The 19,634-nt window shown below is 33.1% G+C and overlaps 1 protein-coding gene across 4 annotated transcripts in view; it reads left to right on the forward strand.

The window, feature by feature from the left end:
• Osbpl8 (oxysterol binding protein like 8) overlaps positions 1-19,634 on the forward strand; it is a 159,830-nt gene that overhangs the window by 46,892 nt on the left and 93,304 nt on the right. For 2 of the 4 annotated variants that reach the window (XM_005330437.5, XM_013360826.4), the window contains exon 2: positions 4,054-4,186. In XM_005330437.5, the coding sequence (XP_005330494.2) occupies positions 4,145-4,186 (42 nt within the window). In that variant the 5' untranslated portion in view covers positions 4,054-4,144. Of the gene's footprint in view, positions 1-4,051; positions 4,187-19,634 lie in introns of those variants that run through there. The other 2 variants (XM_021729918.3, XM_021729919.3) reach the window with 1 other exon arrangement.

Below are 19,634 nucleotides of genomic sequence, written 5' to 3' on the forward strand. Positions count from 1 at the left end.
CAAGTTGGTGATCTAGGAAATAAAGTTTTTGTGTAGTACACAAAAATACAAATAAATGAGATCGGGTAATATCAAACTTAAACCCAGAAATATGGAGGCCCAACATGTGCTTAATAAAAATTCCAGCCAGAAAGAAGAGAACATGGAAAGGAAGAAATAAGTGACCAAAGAAACTGAAGAAAACTTCCCCGAAGTGGAGAGAGAACTTTGAATTGAAAAGAAATCTTTGAGAACCAATAGGATTAATCAAGATGAAGCACCCATTGATAAAATCTCTGTAGTTTGATACTTAAAATTCTCCCCATTCTAAATGCTACAGTGTGGATGGAAAAGTAATAAATACCACAGTGTGGATGAAAGAGTTATAACCATTTTTTTCTTACTTAATACAGTAGGATAGGTGCACTTTGCTTTTTATGAATGATTCCACAAAGCACTCGAGAATAGAGATACATCGCCAGACTTATGTTTTGGTATTAAATGTTGGTTACAGTTCTGTATTCTAAGATATCAGTAACTTGGTAGTGGTGAACTTCCATGCAGTGTATTTCCCCTAAGCATTTTGCTTTTCTCTGAGCTCCCATAGTACTTTCTTCAAATATCTTTTTTAGTATTTGTATACTAATTTATTTCCATTTATATCTAATCTGTTTAACTTAAATTTTTTTGATAAATTCAAAAATGGGTTAAATGTTAAGGTGAGATACATAAACCTAAGAAGTTCTGAAATCCATCCTTTGCTATCCATTCTCCACATGATCTAATCTAATCTATGGCTTTAAATGCCAACTCCCAAATTTTTATCTCAATATAACAACTCCCAAATTTTTATCTCTAGTTTAGACACTTTTTTCCTGAGCTCCCAACTCTTATATCCAACTGTTTGCTCAAAATATCCAGTTGAATGTGGAATAGATGTTTCATACTTACTCCCTAAACTAAATTTCTAATCCATGTCCTCAGCCTTAGCCCTTTAAAGAAAGAGCAGCCTTCCCTATGCCATTTTATGACCGTTAGTCCTTCTAGTCATTGAAACCAAAATTCATGTTCATTCTCAATTCCTTTTTCTTTCATACTCTGAGTCTATCCTTCATAAAATCTTCGAAATACATGAAGAATTCTACTACTCTTCAGTATCTTTATTGCACTCATCTTCATGCTGTTAATACATTGTTTTTTCTGGAGTAGTACAATAGCGTTTTAGCTGCACTTCCAATTTCTACTCTTCTCCCATTGTAGTTACTGTAACACATCTTCTGCTCTTCTCTTAGCTTACAATGTTCTGGTTACATTTCTCCCTTGATATTCCTCAAACTTACAAGTTATACTCCCACCTTAGTACTTCTGCACTGGCAATTCCCTCTGAATTGAAAAAATTTCCCTTATTTCAAGTCTTTGATTAGAGGTCACTTTTTCAGTGATCCACCATGACCATTATTTCTATTTAAAATTATAATCCTTTAATATCTGGTTTGTTTTAGCCTGCTCCCCACCCCCCTTCTTTACTTTTCTTCCTCCACCTCTTTCTTCCTTCTTTTTTTGTCATGCTAGATTTAACCCAGGGCCTTACATATATTAGGCATAGACAAGTGCTCTGTTACTGAGCTACACTACCAACCACTTTTGATATTTATGTGTGTGTGTGTGTGTGTGTGTGTGTGTGTGTGTGTGTGTGTATGTATGTTTGTATGTTTGTTTGTTTTGGAGTACTGGGGATTGAACTAAGGGGCACTTGATCACTGAGCCACATCCCCAGCCCTATTTTGTATTTTATTTAGAGACAGTTTCAACTGAATTGTTAGTGCCTTATTTTTCCTGAGGCTGGCTTTGAACTTGCAATCCTCCTGTCTCAACCTCCCAAGCTACTAGGATTATAGGTGTGTGCCACAATGCCCAGCTTATTTTATTTTGAGAGATTTCAATAACATGTCTAGGCTGGCCCCAAACTTGATCCTCCTGTCTCTGTCTCCTGAGTAGCTGGAATTACAGCTGTGCACTACAGCACCTGACTGCACTTACTATTTTTTCATATATTATATAATTTACTAATTTGTATATTCTTTGTCTTCCTTTCCTAGAATATAATTTCTATGAGAGTAGTATTTTGTTTTTTGTTCATTTTGCTCATTGATGTATTCTAAGTATAATACCTAGGGATGAATGAATTGCTAAAAGGAAATAGGATGAGAAAATTGGTAACAGTTTTTGAAGTAGAAACTTCCTGAGGAGGTTTGATTTTTGTTTTTAATACTGCAAATTTCTATAATGTGTCTCTCACTATTCAATGCTAATTTCAGTGTGTATCCCATAAACATAAAGTTCGATTATCTGCTGTTTCGTATTTTATTTGCGCATCTAGATAATTGAGTTGATAGTATTGGCTCAGTGCAATAAAAGTTATTAAACATCTACCTGGAATTAAAACTGGATAAATTAATAAAATGCAGTCTCTCTCCTTAAGAGAATTGGTTCATGAGACCAAATAATTACAATGTATTGGAATAGATACAATGAGGAAAGCCCTCCTTAAAATTTCTGAAACTGAAAGAGTAGTCTCTTGGGCTAATCTTTGTTTTTTAATTTTTTTCTTTTAGTTGTCAATGGACCTTTATTTAAGTTATTTATTTATACGTGGTGCTGAGAATTGAACCTAGTGCCTCACATATGCTAGGCAAGTGCTCTACCACTGAGCTACAACCCCAGCCCAATCTTACTGGTTCTATCAAAGCAACCTAGTTCCATCCCTCCAAAGGGCTTCAGCTTTTCACATTTGCAGAAACTGCTCTTGGAACTCTTGACAAATGACTGAAAGTCTACTGATTAGATGGCTTGGCTTTTTTTAGGTGTTTTAAAGGAGTAACTATGGAGATGTCTGCATCCATATAGTTACTACAGGTATTCAAGCTAGGAATTTTGTTAAAAAGTTGAAATGAAAAAAAGACTTGGAAAGAGAGACTTCTAAGACTTTTGGAAATAAAAATAAGTATAAAAGGAATATGTACACATGGTAAACACAGAAAAATGTGAAAACAAAAAGTCTTTTATATGTTATGCTGTTATTTGCTTTTTCCACCTAACATGTCATAGTCTTCTTTCTAGTTTGGTATATACACATCTACCTTTTTTTTTTTTTTTTTAAACCGCTATTCCATTTTATTTCTGTAATATAACTTAAGGAAGTTCCTAACAATCGACAATAAGATTGTTTCTATCTTTTTCTCATATTATCTATTACTTTGTTGAATGTGTTTAGAAATCTCTGTACATTTATTTATCTGAGGGAAAATTTCTATTGAAATTACTGGAGGAAAGCATAGGTATTTTAAATTTTCCTCCAAAAATATACAGAGGACCAGTAGAATAGAAGAGGAGGAATCAAGGGAAGAGAGCAGAAGAAAAGGGGAAGTATTGGGGAATGAAATGGAGCAAATTGTTATGTGCATATACAGATAAGTTACAGAGAACCCCACTATTATGTGTAATTATAACACATAATAAAACATTATAAAAATACCTACTTCCCAGGGAAATTTTATTAATGGAATGAATGGGAGCATTGAATGTGGTACCTGGCACAGCATGTATGCTTAATAAACATGAGTTTCTTCATTCTTTCCTCCAAAATCAAAATGAAACAGTTATCCTCCAAAAACGTCATTCTGATTCATATTCTCATCACAATAGTGTATGAGAATATCTTCCATGTTGGATTTTAGCATACTTTTTAGTTTTCACCAATGTAATCATGAAAAATTAATTTTACTTGATTACAAGTAGAGTCAAATGAAATTATTTAAGTATCTTTTCAAGTTTTAGACAGTTTCATTGGTTTGACATTCTTCTTAGTTTTTCCTGTTCACTTGGACTGCTTTTTTTTCTGTCATTTTTCTCTGAACCTTTACCATTCTTCAAGTACATATCCTTTTTTGTTGTTGTTGTTAAGAAGTTTCCCATTAGCAGCCTTAAATAATTTCTCCCCATTTTGTATACTTAATAGTTTATATTCTACTTAACAGTTTCATACCTCTCCTAATCCATGTGATTTTCTTCTAGGATTTCCAGACTTATAGAATGGCTAAAGATTAATGGAAAGAGAAGCATAAATCTTAATGGAAAGAGAAGCATAAATCTATCTTCTTCCATTATGGAGGCAGGTTTGACAGATGGAGAACCTGACCGAACTTCGGTGAGTAGTTCAAATATAGTATAATAAGTATACCTGCGGCTGTAAAGCATTTCATGTAAGCCTTGATTTTGTTCTTAAAATGTATTTTAAAAAAAACTTTTAAAAAAGTATTTTAAAAGTAATGGTTTAATTCCTCTGTTGATATGAGAATTAAAGATAGTTTAAAGCTTGTTGGAATGTAGTGTATTCAGTTCTCTGATATTTCTGCTCCATCTCACATTTTCCCTACCTTCCCAGCCATGTAGTGCAGAATGCAGCCCATACTGATATAATAGTTTGTGTTATTTTCTTCAAAATATTTTTTGTCTTTAGTGAAATCAAGAGAAAGTTAACAGTTTAGGAAATAAAATACCTCTAATCTCAAGTTACATGGAGCTTTGAGCAAGCAGATTGAATGAAACAGTTAAAATAAGAATTAAGGCAATTGCCATGTATATATTTTTTCAAAATATTTTTTCAGTTGTAGATTGACACAATACCTTTATTTCATTTATTTAATTTTTAATTATGATGGTGATGCATTACATATGCATTATATATGACGCATTACAATTCATATTATATAGAACACAATTTGTTCATATCTCTGGTTGTATGCAAAGTATATTCATACCAATTCATGTCTTAATATATGTACTTTGGATAATGTGTCCATCTCATTCCACCATAATTTCTAACCCTGTGCTCCCTCTCTTCTCCTTCCACTACTCTGCCCTATCTAGAGTTCATCTAGAGTTCTTCCCTTGTTCCCCCTCCCTACCCAACTATGAATCAGCCTCTTAATATCAGAGAGAACATTTGGCATTTGGTTTTTTGGGACTGGCTAACTTCACTTATCATTATCTTCTCCAACTTCATCCATTTACCTGCAAATAGAGTCATATGATTTGCACAAATTGAATCCAGGAGGATATACACAATTTAAACAGATCAATTTCAAGCAACGAAATAGAAGACACCATCAGAAGTCTACCAACCAAGAAAAGCCCAGGACCAGATGGATATACAGCCAAGTTCTATAAGACCTTTAAAAAAGAACTAATACCAATACTCTTCAATTTAATTCAGGAAATAGAATGATTTGGAAGTGCTACCTCTTTTTCTATGAGGCCAACATCACCCTGACTCCAAAACCTGGCAAAGATACATCAAAAAAAGAAAACTTCAGACCAATATTTATTATTTTTTAATGTAGTGCTGAGTATTGAACCCAGTGCCTTATATGTGCAAGGCAAATGCTCTGCCACTGAGCCACAATCCCAGCCCACCATGTGTATTTTTTTTTCTACAAAAAGATGAAAGTTTAATAAACATTGCTATTTGTGATCATGATTGAATTATATTCTGAAATTAAAATAAGCAGGGGTAGTGGATAAGTACATATTACCTATAAATTTTTAAAAATATACCATTAGGATAGATTAATCGATTGGTCATTGTACAAAATGATTTGACTACAGAATAATTTTGTTTTCAATTATCTTGTGAATTTTGAGTGATTCCATTAAATATTGATTTATAGACTATTAGAAATATTTTTGTTACCTAGAGTAAAGTGCTTCTCAGTAGTCAACTGGTAGCTTTATTAATTTGTTAGGTGACAGGTTCTTTGATAAATCTATGTTGTTGGAGTAAGGCAGAGGCCAACTTTCTGTCTTTCAGTTTGCTAGGGAGATGAGAGTTAATATACTGAGGTGTTTATAGATTTTGATGTAGTGGATGTGCTTTGTTCAGGCTCCAATGTGCAAACAGTTTAATGAGTAATAGCAAAATGCAGGTTTGCTGACTTGTATTGTTCCCAACCTTTTTGGAATTTCTGGTTCAGATGTTTTTTGGATGCTTAAGTGATCAAAAGAAAAGTTAAACTTTAAAGTAATCATTTGTTAGTAGAGAATAAAATGGGAGTGAAGATAACTTATGATTATTGTCAAGAGTAACTATAAATGGAAAACTGATGGTAGGTTATTTCATTTTTACTGTGATTTCAGAAAAGAGTTAAGAATAAACCTTTTCTTTAGAACATGATGTCTATTTTTTTTATTATAAACATCATCTTTTTTAAAGCAGATGGACTTTCTTTAGCTTAAATAGTTTGATCTGCTACTGATAATAAAAATGTCAATAATAGGGCTGGGGGTGCAGCTCAGAGATAGAGTGCTTGCCTATCATGTGTGAGGTCCTATGTTTGATCCCCAGCACTCAAAAAAAGAAAAAAGTCATTATTAATAAGAGGTTGGCATTTTCTAAGAGTATTATTTATTAGACTGTCTTTATAATAGCCATTAAAGGGAGATATTTATTTATCCCCACTTTCAGAGATAGAGAACTAGGCTCAAGGATCTTCTCACAACTAAGTGGCAAAATTGAAGTCAGTCTGTACTGAATAATATACCACTGAGATGATGACTATATGCCTGCCTTTCAGAATAGAATCACTTGGATGTTTCTCAGATTTGAATTCAGATTTTTCTTGACAAGAATATAGATGGTGCTTTGTATTAAATATATTCCTTATCTTAAGGAAAGTTGTTATCAGAGGAAAGTTAGCAAGTGATTAAATTAAATATCTTGGTACAGGGGAGCTGTATATTATAAAGTCAATTAGAAGACAAATTTTTTATTGTATTAAAAATTTATTATACAAATGACTCCAGAAAAGAATGAAAGTTTTTAAAATATGTATGAATCTGTAGTATTTTATAAAGGACTGAATTGAGGAAATATTTAAGATCCTAATTGCAACTGAGTGCTTTGAATCCAAGGTTTTTTAAAGTGTAATGAACTGTAAAGATGATTTAGTTCAGCAATTCCTAGAACTTCATCAATGAGCATCTTACTAATGAGCTTAGATGATCCAATCTCTTGAAACTTTGATTTTATATATATACTAGGTTATTGATGATTACTCAGATTTAGTGATTATAAAGTAAGATTGATATATTATTAGTGTTTAATAAAAACTTTAAATCATATTCTAAGGAATCTGGCTATAACATTGGGCAAAATTGTGGAGCTTGTATGTGTGTACATGTAATTTAATGGAATTCTGTTGCTATTTTTATTTTCTTTTTATAAATACTATTAGTTTAGCTTTGTCATTATTTTAGCATATATTTATTTAATAATTGATTTATTTAATAATTGATCTTTAAGACATTCCTTCAAGTCCAGTTATAAATTATCTATATGCTAATTACTAATCCTCTTTTAAATTTTACCATTGGTCATTGTACTAGTTTCCTATTGCTATTGTAGTTTAAAGCAACACAAATTTATTATCTTAACGGTACTTGAATTCAGAAGTCTAAAAGAAGGGGGTTGGCAGGATTGTGTTCCTTCTAAAGGCTTTGAGAGAGAATGTCTCCTTGCTTTTATCAGTGTTTAGAGGTTGATTTCATTCCTTGGCTAATGGCCCCTTCATATATCACTCTAGCTTCTGGCTTTTGTTTTCACATTTCCTTCTTCTTTCTTTGACCCTTTGACCTCCCTTTTATAAGGACCCTTGTAATTACATTGGGCCCACTGAGATAGTGCACTCAGATAATCATACAGCCGGTCTATTTGGAGCTCCTTAATTTAATCACATCTGCAAAGTCCCTTTTTCCAGATAAGGTAACATTCATGATTCTAAGGATTAGGATGTGGATATCTTTGGGAGGCTATTTTTCTGCTTACAAGAGTCAGTACTAACCTCTGGAGCAACCCACTCTATTGGAATTGGGTCATATTGCTGGATAATTCAAAGTATTGTATGGCATCTCGTCTTGAGAGTTGCCAGCTTGATTGAAGTCATAAGTTATGAGAATTCTTAAGTTTAAGATATCTTCCTCAAGTAAAATAATAAAATGCAAAAATTTTAGTCACCAATTTATTACCTACATACTCATTCTCTCATATTAAAATAACTTAATAGCTGCTTGAATAGCTGCTTGCTAATGTTTTATATTAAATCACATGGTCAGTTAATTGAATAGAGACTAATTTTCTTGAACCTTTTGTTATGGAAAATATCAATTAATTTTAATTATACTGAATTAAGAAAATAGATGGTCTATTATAATGTAACCTCATATACCTGTCACCCATCTTCTTCAACAGTTTTCAACTCAGGTCAGTTTTGTTTCATCTATGTTCTCATTCTCCCAAATCATAATTTTTTTAAGCAAATCTTAGATAGGATTTTATTCAAAAGTATTTTGACATATAGCTCTAAAATATAAGTACTTTTCTTCAAAAATTCAACCATAAATACATCATTATCCCTAAAAATTAAACTTCTCTGATTATCTCAAATATTCTCTTTATAGTATATTGTCATTTGTTTTGATTGATATGTCACTTAGGTCTTTATGAACCTTTTAAGTCTCCCTTTCATGTGTTTTAAATATTCCTTTTTAATTTATTGAGAAACAAAGTTGTTTGTTCTTTAGAGTTTCCTATAATATTGGTTTTCCTTCTATGGTTATTATTTAATATATTCCTTGGTTCCCTATATTTCTTGCAAATTAGAGTAGGATAGTAGAGGTTTGGCCACATTCAAATTCAGATTTTTCTAGGCAAGAATACTTTATAGATGGAATTGTGTATAGTTATCAGGTAGCATATAATGTTGATTGTCTTCCTGTTATAAAAGCAATCACATATATTCATTGCCTAGATCTTTTAATTCAATAGGTATGTAAATTAGTATCCTAACTGGCTTAGAAAAAATGAGGACTTAAGAGAATAACTGTGACTTGTATTTAAGCAAGAAAGCAAACCAACCAACCTACATTTTTTTAAGTATTTTGTTTTCTAGACTGTTATTCTTTCTGCCATTTTACAACTTTGTTGAAACTTCTACTAAAGGTGACATTTTAAAAAGATGAAAACAATTTGATGGGTATACTTTATGTTGTATTTTGCATGTATCTTCCTTAACTTCTGAAAGTTAGTAGTACTGCATTATTTGTAATTGAACTTTCCAAATAGGCACTAAAGATTCTATTTTCTTCTTCTTTTCCCTCCTCCTCTTTCTTTTCTATCTCCAACTTCCATTGTTCTTATTAGAAACTTGAAAAATACAATATAAAAAATCTGTCAGGTATATAATGGAACTCTTCAGTAAATTTGGGGAGCTTAGCTAAAGAAAAAGTTAGTTTTGAAAAAATAAGAGAAATGGCCAGTGGTTTACACAGTGTGTTAGCAGAATTCCTAACCAGAAATCTTATAATTCCAGTTGCTTGGGAATCTTCTTAAAGTATGTTTCTGGGACTCATAGACTTCCGAAAACTCTTTCAGAGAAATCTGTGAGGCCGAAAGTATTATCATAGTAATACCTTGGTATTTTATATTATTTCCTTTTAAAAATTTCTCTTATAAGTGTAAAATACAGTTTTCCAGAAAATACATGAGTTGTGGTGATGCCATGATTTGGTTGGATTGTGTCCTTGTAAATTCGTAAATTCTTAGTTTATTTTTTCTCCTAAGGGGTGTTTTTATTTTTAAAATAAGCTTTATTTTAGAACAGTTTTAGTTCTACTGAAAAATTGTAAAGATAGTAAAGGGTTCCCATATACCTCATACCCACTTTCTCCTATTGTTGTAGTACATTTGATACAATAATGAACTCATTTTATATTAACTATAATTCAAACTTGAATTTCCTTAGTTTTACCTAATCTCCTTTCTCCATTCCAGGGTTTGATCCAGGATGCTGTATTACCTTTAATACACGTTAGGGTCATGTTAGGGTCTTCTTTTTTTTTAATTTTAGTTTTTTTTTTAATTGTTGATGGACATTATTATTTATTTATTTATGGTGCTGAGAATAGAGTCCAGTGCCTCATGCATACTAGGCAAGTGCTCTACCACAGTGCCAAAACCCCAGCCCACAGGATATTCTTGGTTATGACAGTTTGTCAGACTTGTTTTTACTAAACCTTGATAGTTTTTGTTCTGTTGTGGTATAGGGATTGAACCTAGAGCATAGCCCGTGCTAGGCAAGGACTCTCCCACTGAGCTATATTCCCCAACTCAGCCTTGACAGTTTTGAAGGGTACTGGTTAGGTATTTTGTACAATGCTTGTCATCATGTATTTTTCTGATGTTTTTTTCATGGTCAGACCAGGTGTAGTGGTTTTAGGTTGAGATGATCAATAATAAACTTATTTCCTATATTAAAAAAGGTTCTGATCCAAGTAAGAATCAAGACTTGATAACATCTAGAGTAGTAGAGCAACAGTCTATGCTTTATGTATTTGGGTTACTGTATTTATGTGAAGAGAAAAGAAAAGTTTGCACATTTACTGTGTGCTGTGCCCTAGGCTTAGTGTCTCACACATTTTCTCATTTAATGTCTCTATAATACTGAAACATAGATATTCTCTGTTTTTTAGAAATGAATAAACTGAGACTCTGAATTTGATTAAGTTCTCCCAGGGAGTGGACAGTGGTAGGGTTTAAATAAAGATACTCTTGATTCTGTTACTGCCATGTGAAAAGGCTAATATTTTTGTCACAAACGGATCTATATTATGCCTAGCCTTTTAGGCATCATTTTAAAGTTTTGATATTCATTATCTAATATAATGTATACTTTGAAAAAAAGTGATACATGATCTATTTTATTTAATCCAAAGCTTTGTTCTTCTGTAACTAATTTTGACTTTTCTATCAGGGGATGATATTTTGGCTTTTAGGCACCATGTAGTTGCCAAGACACGAAGACTTAAACTGCATTCTTATGTGTGGTAGATTTATGGGTTGTTTTAGTCACCTTTTTTGCTGCTAGGACCAAAAGACCTGATAACAGTTTTAGAGGAGGAAAAGTTAATTTGGGGCTCACAGTTTTCAATGTCTCAGTTCAAAGACAGTCAGCTCCATTATTCTAGGCCCAAGGTGAGGGAGAACATCATGGTAGAGGAAAGCAGCTCAGGACATAGAACTAGGAAGCAGAGAGACTTCTCCTCTAAGAACAAAATGTATAAGCCAAAGGCATGCCCCAGTGACCCACTTCCTCCAGCCATACCCTGTCTGCCTATATTATACTATACCCACCAGTTAATCTCTATCAGGGGATTAATATACTGATTAACATACTGATTGAGTTAAAACATAGCCCAATCATTTCACCTCTAAACTTTTTTGTATTGTCTCACACATGAATTTTTTTGGGGGACACCTAGTATCTGAATGATAACATGGGTCATTGAGGCTAATATTTCCTTAATATTATTAGCAGTCTTGCCTGTGACTTGATAGAATTCTACTTAGCAGTGAATTATTAGAATATGATCTTACAAAAAGAGGGTATTTTTTAGGCAGTTCTTAGACCTTACCTGGTATGACTCTGATGTGATAATATGGTTTTTGTTGTGCTGTTATTTTATAAACCATCTCAGGCAACTATGGGTCATATTTAGAGGAAAATGTTTTAGAGGAGGAAAAATTTATTTGACCTTTGGACATGAAGTCAAAGTCCAGAAAGATAGGTTTAATTCTTTAGTGCACAGTTAACTTTATTCTTTTTTTCATAGTCCTGACTCATTTTAGAATATAAGTTTATGTACCTGTGTAAAGAATGCAAAGAATCAAGGAAAACAAAATTCCAAGGAAGATAAGTTCCTCAGACTGAAAATCAAATTGATTTAAATATGTCACAGATTAAAGATTATACATGAAATGTTCATATACCTGAATTTCTCATACAGTTAATCTTTAAATCTTAGCTGGTATGACTCTGATGTGATAATATGTTTTTTTTTGTTGTTGTTCTGTTATTTTATAAACCTTCTCAGGCAACTATGGGTCATATTTAGAGGAAAATGTTTTAGAGGAGGAAAAGTTTATTTGATCTTTGGACATGAAGTCAAAGTTCAGGTTTAATTCTTTATTGGACAGCTTTTTCTTTTTTTCATAGCCACAGATGTTTCCAGCAGTCTCACTACATGAATGCCATTAGTTACAAGTGAAAATCATATTCATATTGATTAAACTGAGCTTCTCTTGTGTATGAAGGTCTTGAGGAAGAGGCTGGTTTAATCATGGCAAGAGACCACTAGTACCAGAGGAAATATAACTCAGACTCCAAAAATTAACATTCTTATTTTATGAAGGACTGTGTTATTTTTTAAAAGTTGAGAGAATTACAAGCAATGTAATTAGTTCGTATGATGGCTAAGGACTAATAGTGGAAGTAAATATGCATATGCTATGGATTACTACTAAGAATTCTTAGGATTGAGTCAACTTCCTATTTTGAATTGTTAGTAATAACAGCATTTTGGTACTGTAATGGACCTCATAAGCAAATTAAAAAAACTAAATTCAGTATTTATTCAAGGCCACTTAGTAAATGGTGATAGTTAAGCTAATAACTCAGATTCACTGTTTTAATCCATATTAGTTCTGTGTATATCATATTAGTCATGCAAAATGTTAGGTTTGTAAAGATGCACCATATTAAGTCTATAGATACAAAGATGAGCAAGACTTGTTTTTTGAGAATTTAAATGATAAATAAGCAGAGGAACTCAAACTATATATAAGAAATTCTTCATTAGGTATCAGGATTATTAAATCTTTTTTTCCCATTGATGTATTTATTAATTTAACATTGTTGAGAATGTCTATAACGTGCCAGGTTCTCTTCTGGTTTTAAGGGGTTCATCAGTGAACAAAACCGGCAAAATTCTCACTCCATTGGAATTAATATTTGAGTGGATAAAAACAAAAACATATATACTGTGTTAGGTGATTACTGATGTGATGACAAGTGAAGCAGGGTAGAAAGGATAAAGAGTAACAGAATAGGGATGGTGTTATTTTCAGGGAATATGAAAGTCATCTGGTGCTATAGCTTTTGAGCAGAGTCCTACAGAATTTTTTTTTGGGGGGTGAGGTGGGGTGGGATATTAGAATTGAACTCAGGGCCACTTAACCACTGAGTACATCCCCATCCCTATCCCTATTTAATATTTTATTTACAGACAGGGTCTCCCTGAGTTGCTTAGTGCCTTGCTTTTGCTGATGCTGGCTTTGAACTTGTGATCCTCCTGCCTCCCCAAGCCGCTGGAATTATAGTTGTGCACCACTCTGCCCGGCTCTATAGAATGTTTTCTAAGCAGAGATAAAGTCAAAGTGTAGAGCTTTCATGTCTGTCTGTTGGACAGACTAGGGAGGTTAGGCTTTCTGTGTTGGGTTAGGGCAAATGTGAGTGAAGGGCCCTTCCACCTCCTCAGTTAGGAAGATGGAGGTACGTATTCAGTTTTACTAGGAACACTTGGAGCTCTTGGGCTCTCTTCTTCAGTCCTTCCTGCTAAGAGAAGGATGTGTTGAAAACACAGGTGGAATATCTGTTTTTCATGCCTGGAGTAGGTCAGGAAAACCCTTACAAAGGATGTGATGCTTTTTATTTGAGATAAGAAGGATGAGTTCACCAGGAGGATAGTTGGGAAGACCCTGAGAAGGGTGTAGCTCAGTAGAGGTTGAAGTGGGAAACCAATTTTAGGTAGTAAGAGGTGAATTGAGCACTTCAAAAAATCTGTTCAATTGAATCATCTGGGAAGAGCATGTTGAATAGGGAAGAGATTCTAGGATGCATCCTTGGGGAATAACAGTCTAAAGCAAATATTAGGTGAAGGGATCCAAGCAGACAGAGGGAAAAAGGAGAGAAAATAGCTTGAAAACAATGGAAGGGCAGAAACTTGAGAAAATAAACGGTCAACATGGCAAAGAGAATGATGATTTAGACTGAACTGGGGAAAGGTCAGGTTGTGCTAGACCTGAATTGTTTCAAAGGTGGCTACTTACTACGTGTGACTAAGTTAAATAACATTAAACTTAAAATTCCTTTCCTGTTTTTTTTTTGTTTTTTTTTTTTTGGGTGGTGCTGGCGATCAAACCCAGGGCCTTGTGCATGTGAGGCAAGCTCTCTACCAATTGAGCTATATCCCCAGTAATTCCTTGATCTTACCAGCCACATTTTAAGAATTCAGTAACACATGTTGCTAGTAGCTAGAAGTGATCTGGACATGGCAGATATATAATATCCCATGGTTGCAGAAAGCTCTATTTATTTATGTTTTCTATTTATGATTGCAATAGAGAAAAGAGTATGTGGTATCTAATTATTCATTGTTGGAGAACTCACATTAAGAAGCTGGATCCCAGCAGCTCAGGAGGCTGAGGCAGGAGGGTTGTGAGTTCAAAGCCAGCCTCAGCAACTTAGTAAGACCTTGTCTCTGAATAAAATATAAAAAATGGCTGGAGATATGGCTTGGTGGTTAAGCACTCTAGGGTTCAGTTCTTGTACCAAAAAAAAAAAAAAAAAGATGTTAAAGTTGGGGAAAAGATAATTTCAGCTTGTACATTGGCAGAAAAATTGTGAAACTACTGAACAGAGAACCAAAAAGAAAGTAAGAAGAAAACTGCAGGTCACTATCTACAATTTGTTTTACCATAGAATTTAGTTAGGTGGAGTTTTAATTATGTGAAGTTGCAAGGCTATCTCTTAAGCAATCAAAATATTTCTGTGAAGTTAATAATTTGATTGAATTTTTTAATATTTTAATTGTATGTATTTAAGCTTAGTTTTTAAAGAGCAAGATATGGAATGATTTTGAGTAGAAAAGCAACTCAAAGTGACCAAAGTGACCATTTAGTAAATTAGGTTGGTGAATTAATCGCTCCTTTCTGAAGCCTTTCTTCATCTTTTTCATGTTTTTTTTTTCAATCTATAAGTACACTCATATAAAAATCAAGTCTCACAACAATTCTAGAAAGTTGTAAGTTTTAATAATTAATGTATTCACATAGGACAAAAATAAATGTCACAAAAATTAAGTGACTTGCTAATAATGAGCATGAGAATTTTGAGTAGACTAGAAATAACTTATTTCAGTGTCAAATAAATTATACACTGCCTTTTCTTTATGGTGATCTTCTTGGTAGTAGGAACCATGTCTGTGTTATTTTTTGAATCCTGATTCCTAACATAGTAAATGAATGAATGGGTGAAACTGAAATATGCAGAGATACACTTACTGAAAGGAAGAAGCAAAAGTTGAGAAATGAAGTAGCATGGGCCTGACCTAGCTGGTAGTCATGGGAAATAAAAGGACTGGGAGTGAGACAGACATTGTAGAACTAAAAATGATCAGAACTTAATGGCTTGGTCAGATGTTGGGAGAAAAATTGTTTTGGATGACTTAGGGTTTAGATCTGGTTGAAAGGAAGATGGACAAATTGTGAGTGCTGTTTTTGACATAAAATGCTTTCTACAACAGGTTTAAAGCCCGGACTTACTTTGTTAACAGAATTTTAGAACTAGAAGTTAAATTGCAGTAATACAGTTAGAAATGTTTTGGAGATAAGTCTGAAGAAGAAATTTAAAAATTATCTGAAAAAAGATAGTAAATGAACCTTGATTGTGAATGGAACCTACAGAAAAAGAGCATGTAGAGGAGAAAAAGTGGTTAAGGCTAGCACTAGCTATAGCCATTCACTTTTTGAATGAGAGGGCAAAGGAAGCAGGAAAATAGAAGAGACTAGAATAGTGGACTATTTTAGAAATGAAAGGAAGAGAGGGCTTGCATGGTGAAAAGACTGTTAGAATTAAATGCATACAAGGAGAATGAAAACTGTGAAAATCCTCCCAGAACCTTCTAGAGAGGACTTCATAGATTGGCAGATTGCTTAGGCCTTGGAAGGAAAAAAAAATTTAAAGGTTCAATTTCCAGTGTAAAAGTACTTTTGCAAACCTCTTCCTGTTTTCAAATGCCAACTCTTTTTTTTTTTTTAAAAATTTAGTTATAGATGGACACAATACCTTTATTTAATTTTTTTATGTGGTGTTGGGGATTGAACCCAGTGCCTCACATTCTAGGCAAGCGCTCTATCACTGAGCCACAACCCTGCTCCTCAAATGCCAACTCTTGAAATATCATTTCACTACTGAATTCATTTGATAGACTGTGGGTGCTCTTTATATCCATATTCAGGTATATGAGATTAAATCACTCCTGAGAAAATTTGGTTTTTTTTAGATCTTGCCATATTCAGAAGTTGCTGAAGTTCAAAAGATAATGAGTAATATATGATGCTGTGTTTAGAATGTGAACATTTTTGTATTTTTCCCGTATTTCAAGTTGGATACTTTCCACTGTACTTAATCATAGATGATTATGTCATCCCGAGAAATAGCAAATAGATGGAAAATATCAGATTATATTTTTATTTTTCCAAATGTAAATAGGTTTATTCTTTTTTTGATTATAAAAATAATGCATCCTAACATACTATCTTTAAACAATATAGAAAGATATATTAAGTAAAACCTTACCTTCTGAATGTAGCCACTGTTAATATTTTGGTGGTATCTTTCATGTGTTTGTGTATGTCTTACACATGAGATTTTATAAAAGTGGAATCATCTCATACAACACTCTTTATAGTTTACTTCTAAAAACTAATACACAGTGGATATTTTTTAGTCAGTAAAAAAATTAATGACTACATAGTATTTCATTGTATGAAAGTATTATTATTTAATACCTGTTTAAAATAGATTACTTTTTTAGATTACTACAAATAGTGTTATGATCAACATATGTTTGGACACATGTTTTTGAACATTTTGAATGATGACCTTAGTGATCCTGGAAGTAGAACTACTTCATCAAAAGTGTGGATTAGGTTATTTTAAAATCACTGCTTAGCAGACCAGATCATATTCTCCTCCCAACAGTGACAAGCTGTAGTACCCAGAAAAATATTCCTTTAAAATCTCTCGTATAAAACTGAAGGATAAAATGTACACTTGAGTATTTTGCAGATGATTACAAGAATACAAAAAATTTGAGCTAAGTATAGAGTGATGACTCCTAAGAACAAGCAGATCTGAGCTGCATTATATATCCTTCACTGAATTTTCTTATTTTAAGAACCAAAATTGACACTAAATAGAGTGCCCTTGATATGTTCTGTATTATCCTTCCAAATTGTGGTTTCTGGGAAACAGCTGTAGCAGGATTGTTACCAAGAGGATAACTTTTGTTCAATTTTATCAGGGAAAGAGGTGCCACCAGTTACATCAATGCTTGATTTGCTTTGTGCTTTCCCTTAAGCACATCAAATGATTTAAGGCAATAAGTGTATTAATAGAGAAAAATTCCATGTTAGAAGAAATGCAATAAAAACTATAGATCTCATGAGAATTCTTTTTTGATTTAATTGAGACTGAAGAGTTTCTCAGGATGAAGGGCTTGATTAACTTCTGCCTCTTCCTTTGCATTTTTTAAAGAATGCATGTTTTATGCTAAATATGGATAAGGTTGGCAAATACTTAGATGTGCAATAAAATAAGGTCACTTTTTTCTACAACACTTTTTTCCTGTGATTTATAGCCTAATCAATAAAGATTTAGATAATAGCTATAAATATTTTGTCATTCTAATTAAAGTACTTTGGTAGTATGTTGTCTAATAATAAGTAAAAGTTCTAGGCATATAACTATAATTTGACTATTTTCAGCATATACTTTATGTGTGTGTGTGTGTGTGCGGTTCTGGGGATTGAACCCAGGGCCCTACATGTGAGGCAAGCACATTACCAACTGAGCTATATTTCCAGCCAGCACATACTTTTGCAAAAATGGAAAATTTATGTATATAAAAATATTGAGATGACTGGATGACTGGGTGGACATTATCTATGGAATAATGATCAATCTGATTAAGTTACTCAAACAGAATATTTTATCCTATGTTAATGTGGTTTTTTTCTGAACAAATTGAGAAGAAATTTCATGATTCTTTAAGATGTTATGAATAATTTGGTACTTTAGCAAGATCCAAAAAGAATGTTTAGCTTCTTATTTAAAAAAAATATTGTACAAGGTACTTGTGTAGAATGTTTCCATATCAGTAATTTCATATCATCTTTATTCATGTGGTACACAAAATGATACTGTACAGAGTAGACTATATCCTGAAAACAGTAAGAATAAGAAGTTAGTAATGTACCGTTTAGTCATGTGTAGAAGACTTCAGTGATGTAAATTACTTGGCAAAAATTGTGTATAATCATTTGCTTATATAATCATGATGGTTACTTATATTCTGTTTCTTCCTGTTTCTTACTACCATCACTTTTCAAACAGCTCTGGAAGAATGATTTTACTTGGACCCAGTTTAGTACCTCTATATTCCATATCTTTCAGGGAAGGGTTTCTGAAGCCATGCTTTGATGATAATGATGGTGTTGATGATGTTGTAGTTTCAGTTTTGTTTTTGGAGAATTTCGGCTTGATTCTTAGTTTTCCTGTCTATTATAATATGGTTTTCTGGTGCCTGTTCTTTTATCCTATGCTAGTTTTCAATCTCCAGTGATTAATGCATTCTTATGTGTAACCTAACTCTGACATGTATCATAATTTATCCTTTTTATCTTACCAGCCTGAATCTTTCTCAGTACAAGCCTGTCTTTCCAACTGTTTACTTGACATTTCCACCTTGATGTCTCACAAACATTTCAAACTGAGCTGCTGATACTTCTTCCTAAAACCTAGCTGTTCTCACTGTCTTTTCCATCTCAGGTAATGGCATTTCCATCCTTCTAGGTGCTCAGTTCCCAACACTTGGCATCTTCTTGATTCTGTATTTTCTCTTAACTCACACTTGGCCTATTTGGAAATCCTGCTGCTGTACCTTTAAAATGTTGAGAACTCAACAACCTCTCATCATCGTCATTGCTACCATCTTGTTCCAAATCTCCTTTCTCTCTCCCCTAGCTCATTGTAGTAACCTCCTAACCTTGTTTTTGTAGTCTATTCTTAACACAGTATAATCCTATTGAAACATAATGATACTGTATCAGTACTTTCCTCAAAATTATCAAATGTTATTTAAAATAAAAGCAAGCCCTAACAAGGTCCTACAGAATCCTGCATAGTTTGTCATCCATTTACCTCTCTAACCTCATCTCCTAATACTCTTTCTCATTGCATTCCAGCCTCAATGGCTTTTTAAATCTTCCTTGAATCCAGTGGACTTCCATCTCAATCCACGACACTTGCTTTTCTCTTTGCCTAGAATATTTTTCCTTCATATGTCTTTTTGGCAAGTTTCTTCATTTTATCAAGTTCACTCTATAGCGGAGCATTCTTAAGCTACCCAATCTAAAAATTTAACTCTTTCCCCTAGTTTTCTTTATGTCTCCTATCTCTCTTTATTTTTCTCCTTAGTGTTCATAGAATATAATATACTATGACTTTTTACTTGTTTATTATATTCTAGTTCATCTTCCCCACTAAAACATAAGTACCTCAGGGACAAGATTTTGTCTATTCTGTTAACTTCTGTATTCTTCAGTGCCTAAATGATATAAATTCATAGTAGTTACTTGGTAAATATGGTAAGTATGATTGGAATAGACAGTGTTTATTTCAATCACTTTTTGGTGCCCAAAC

This window comes from Ictidomys tridecemlineatus, chromosome 6, assembly GCF_052094955.1.
Source record: "Ictidomys tridecemlineatus isolate mIctTri1 chromosome 6, mIctTri1.hap1, whole genome shotgun sequence".
In the NCBI taxonomy this organism is placed as follows: Eukaryota; Metazoa; Chordata; class Mammalia; order Rodentia; family Sciuridae; genus Ictidomys; species Ictidomys tridecemlineatus.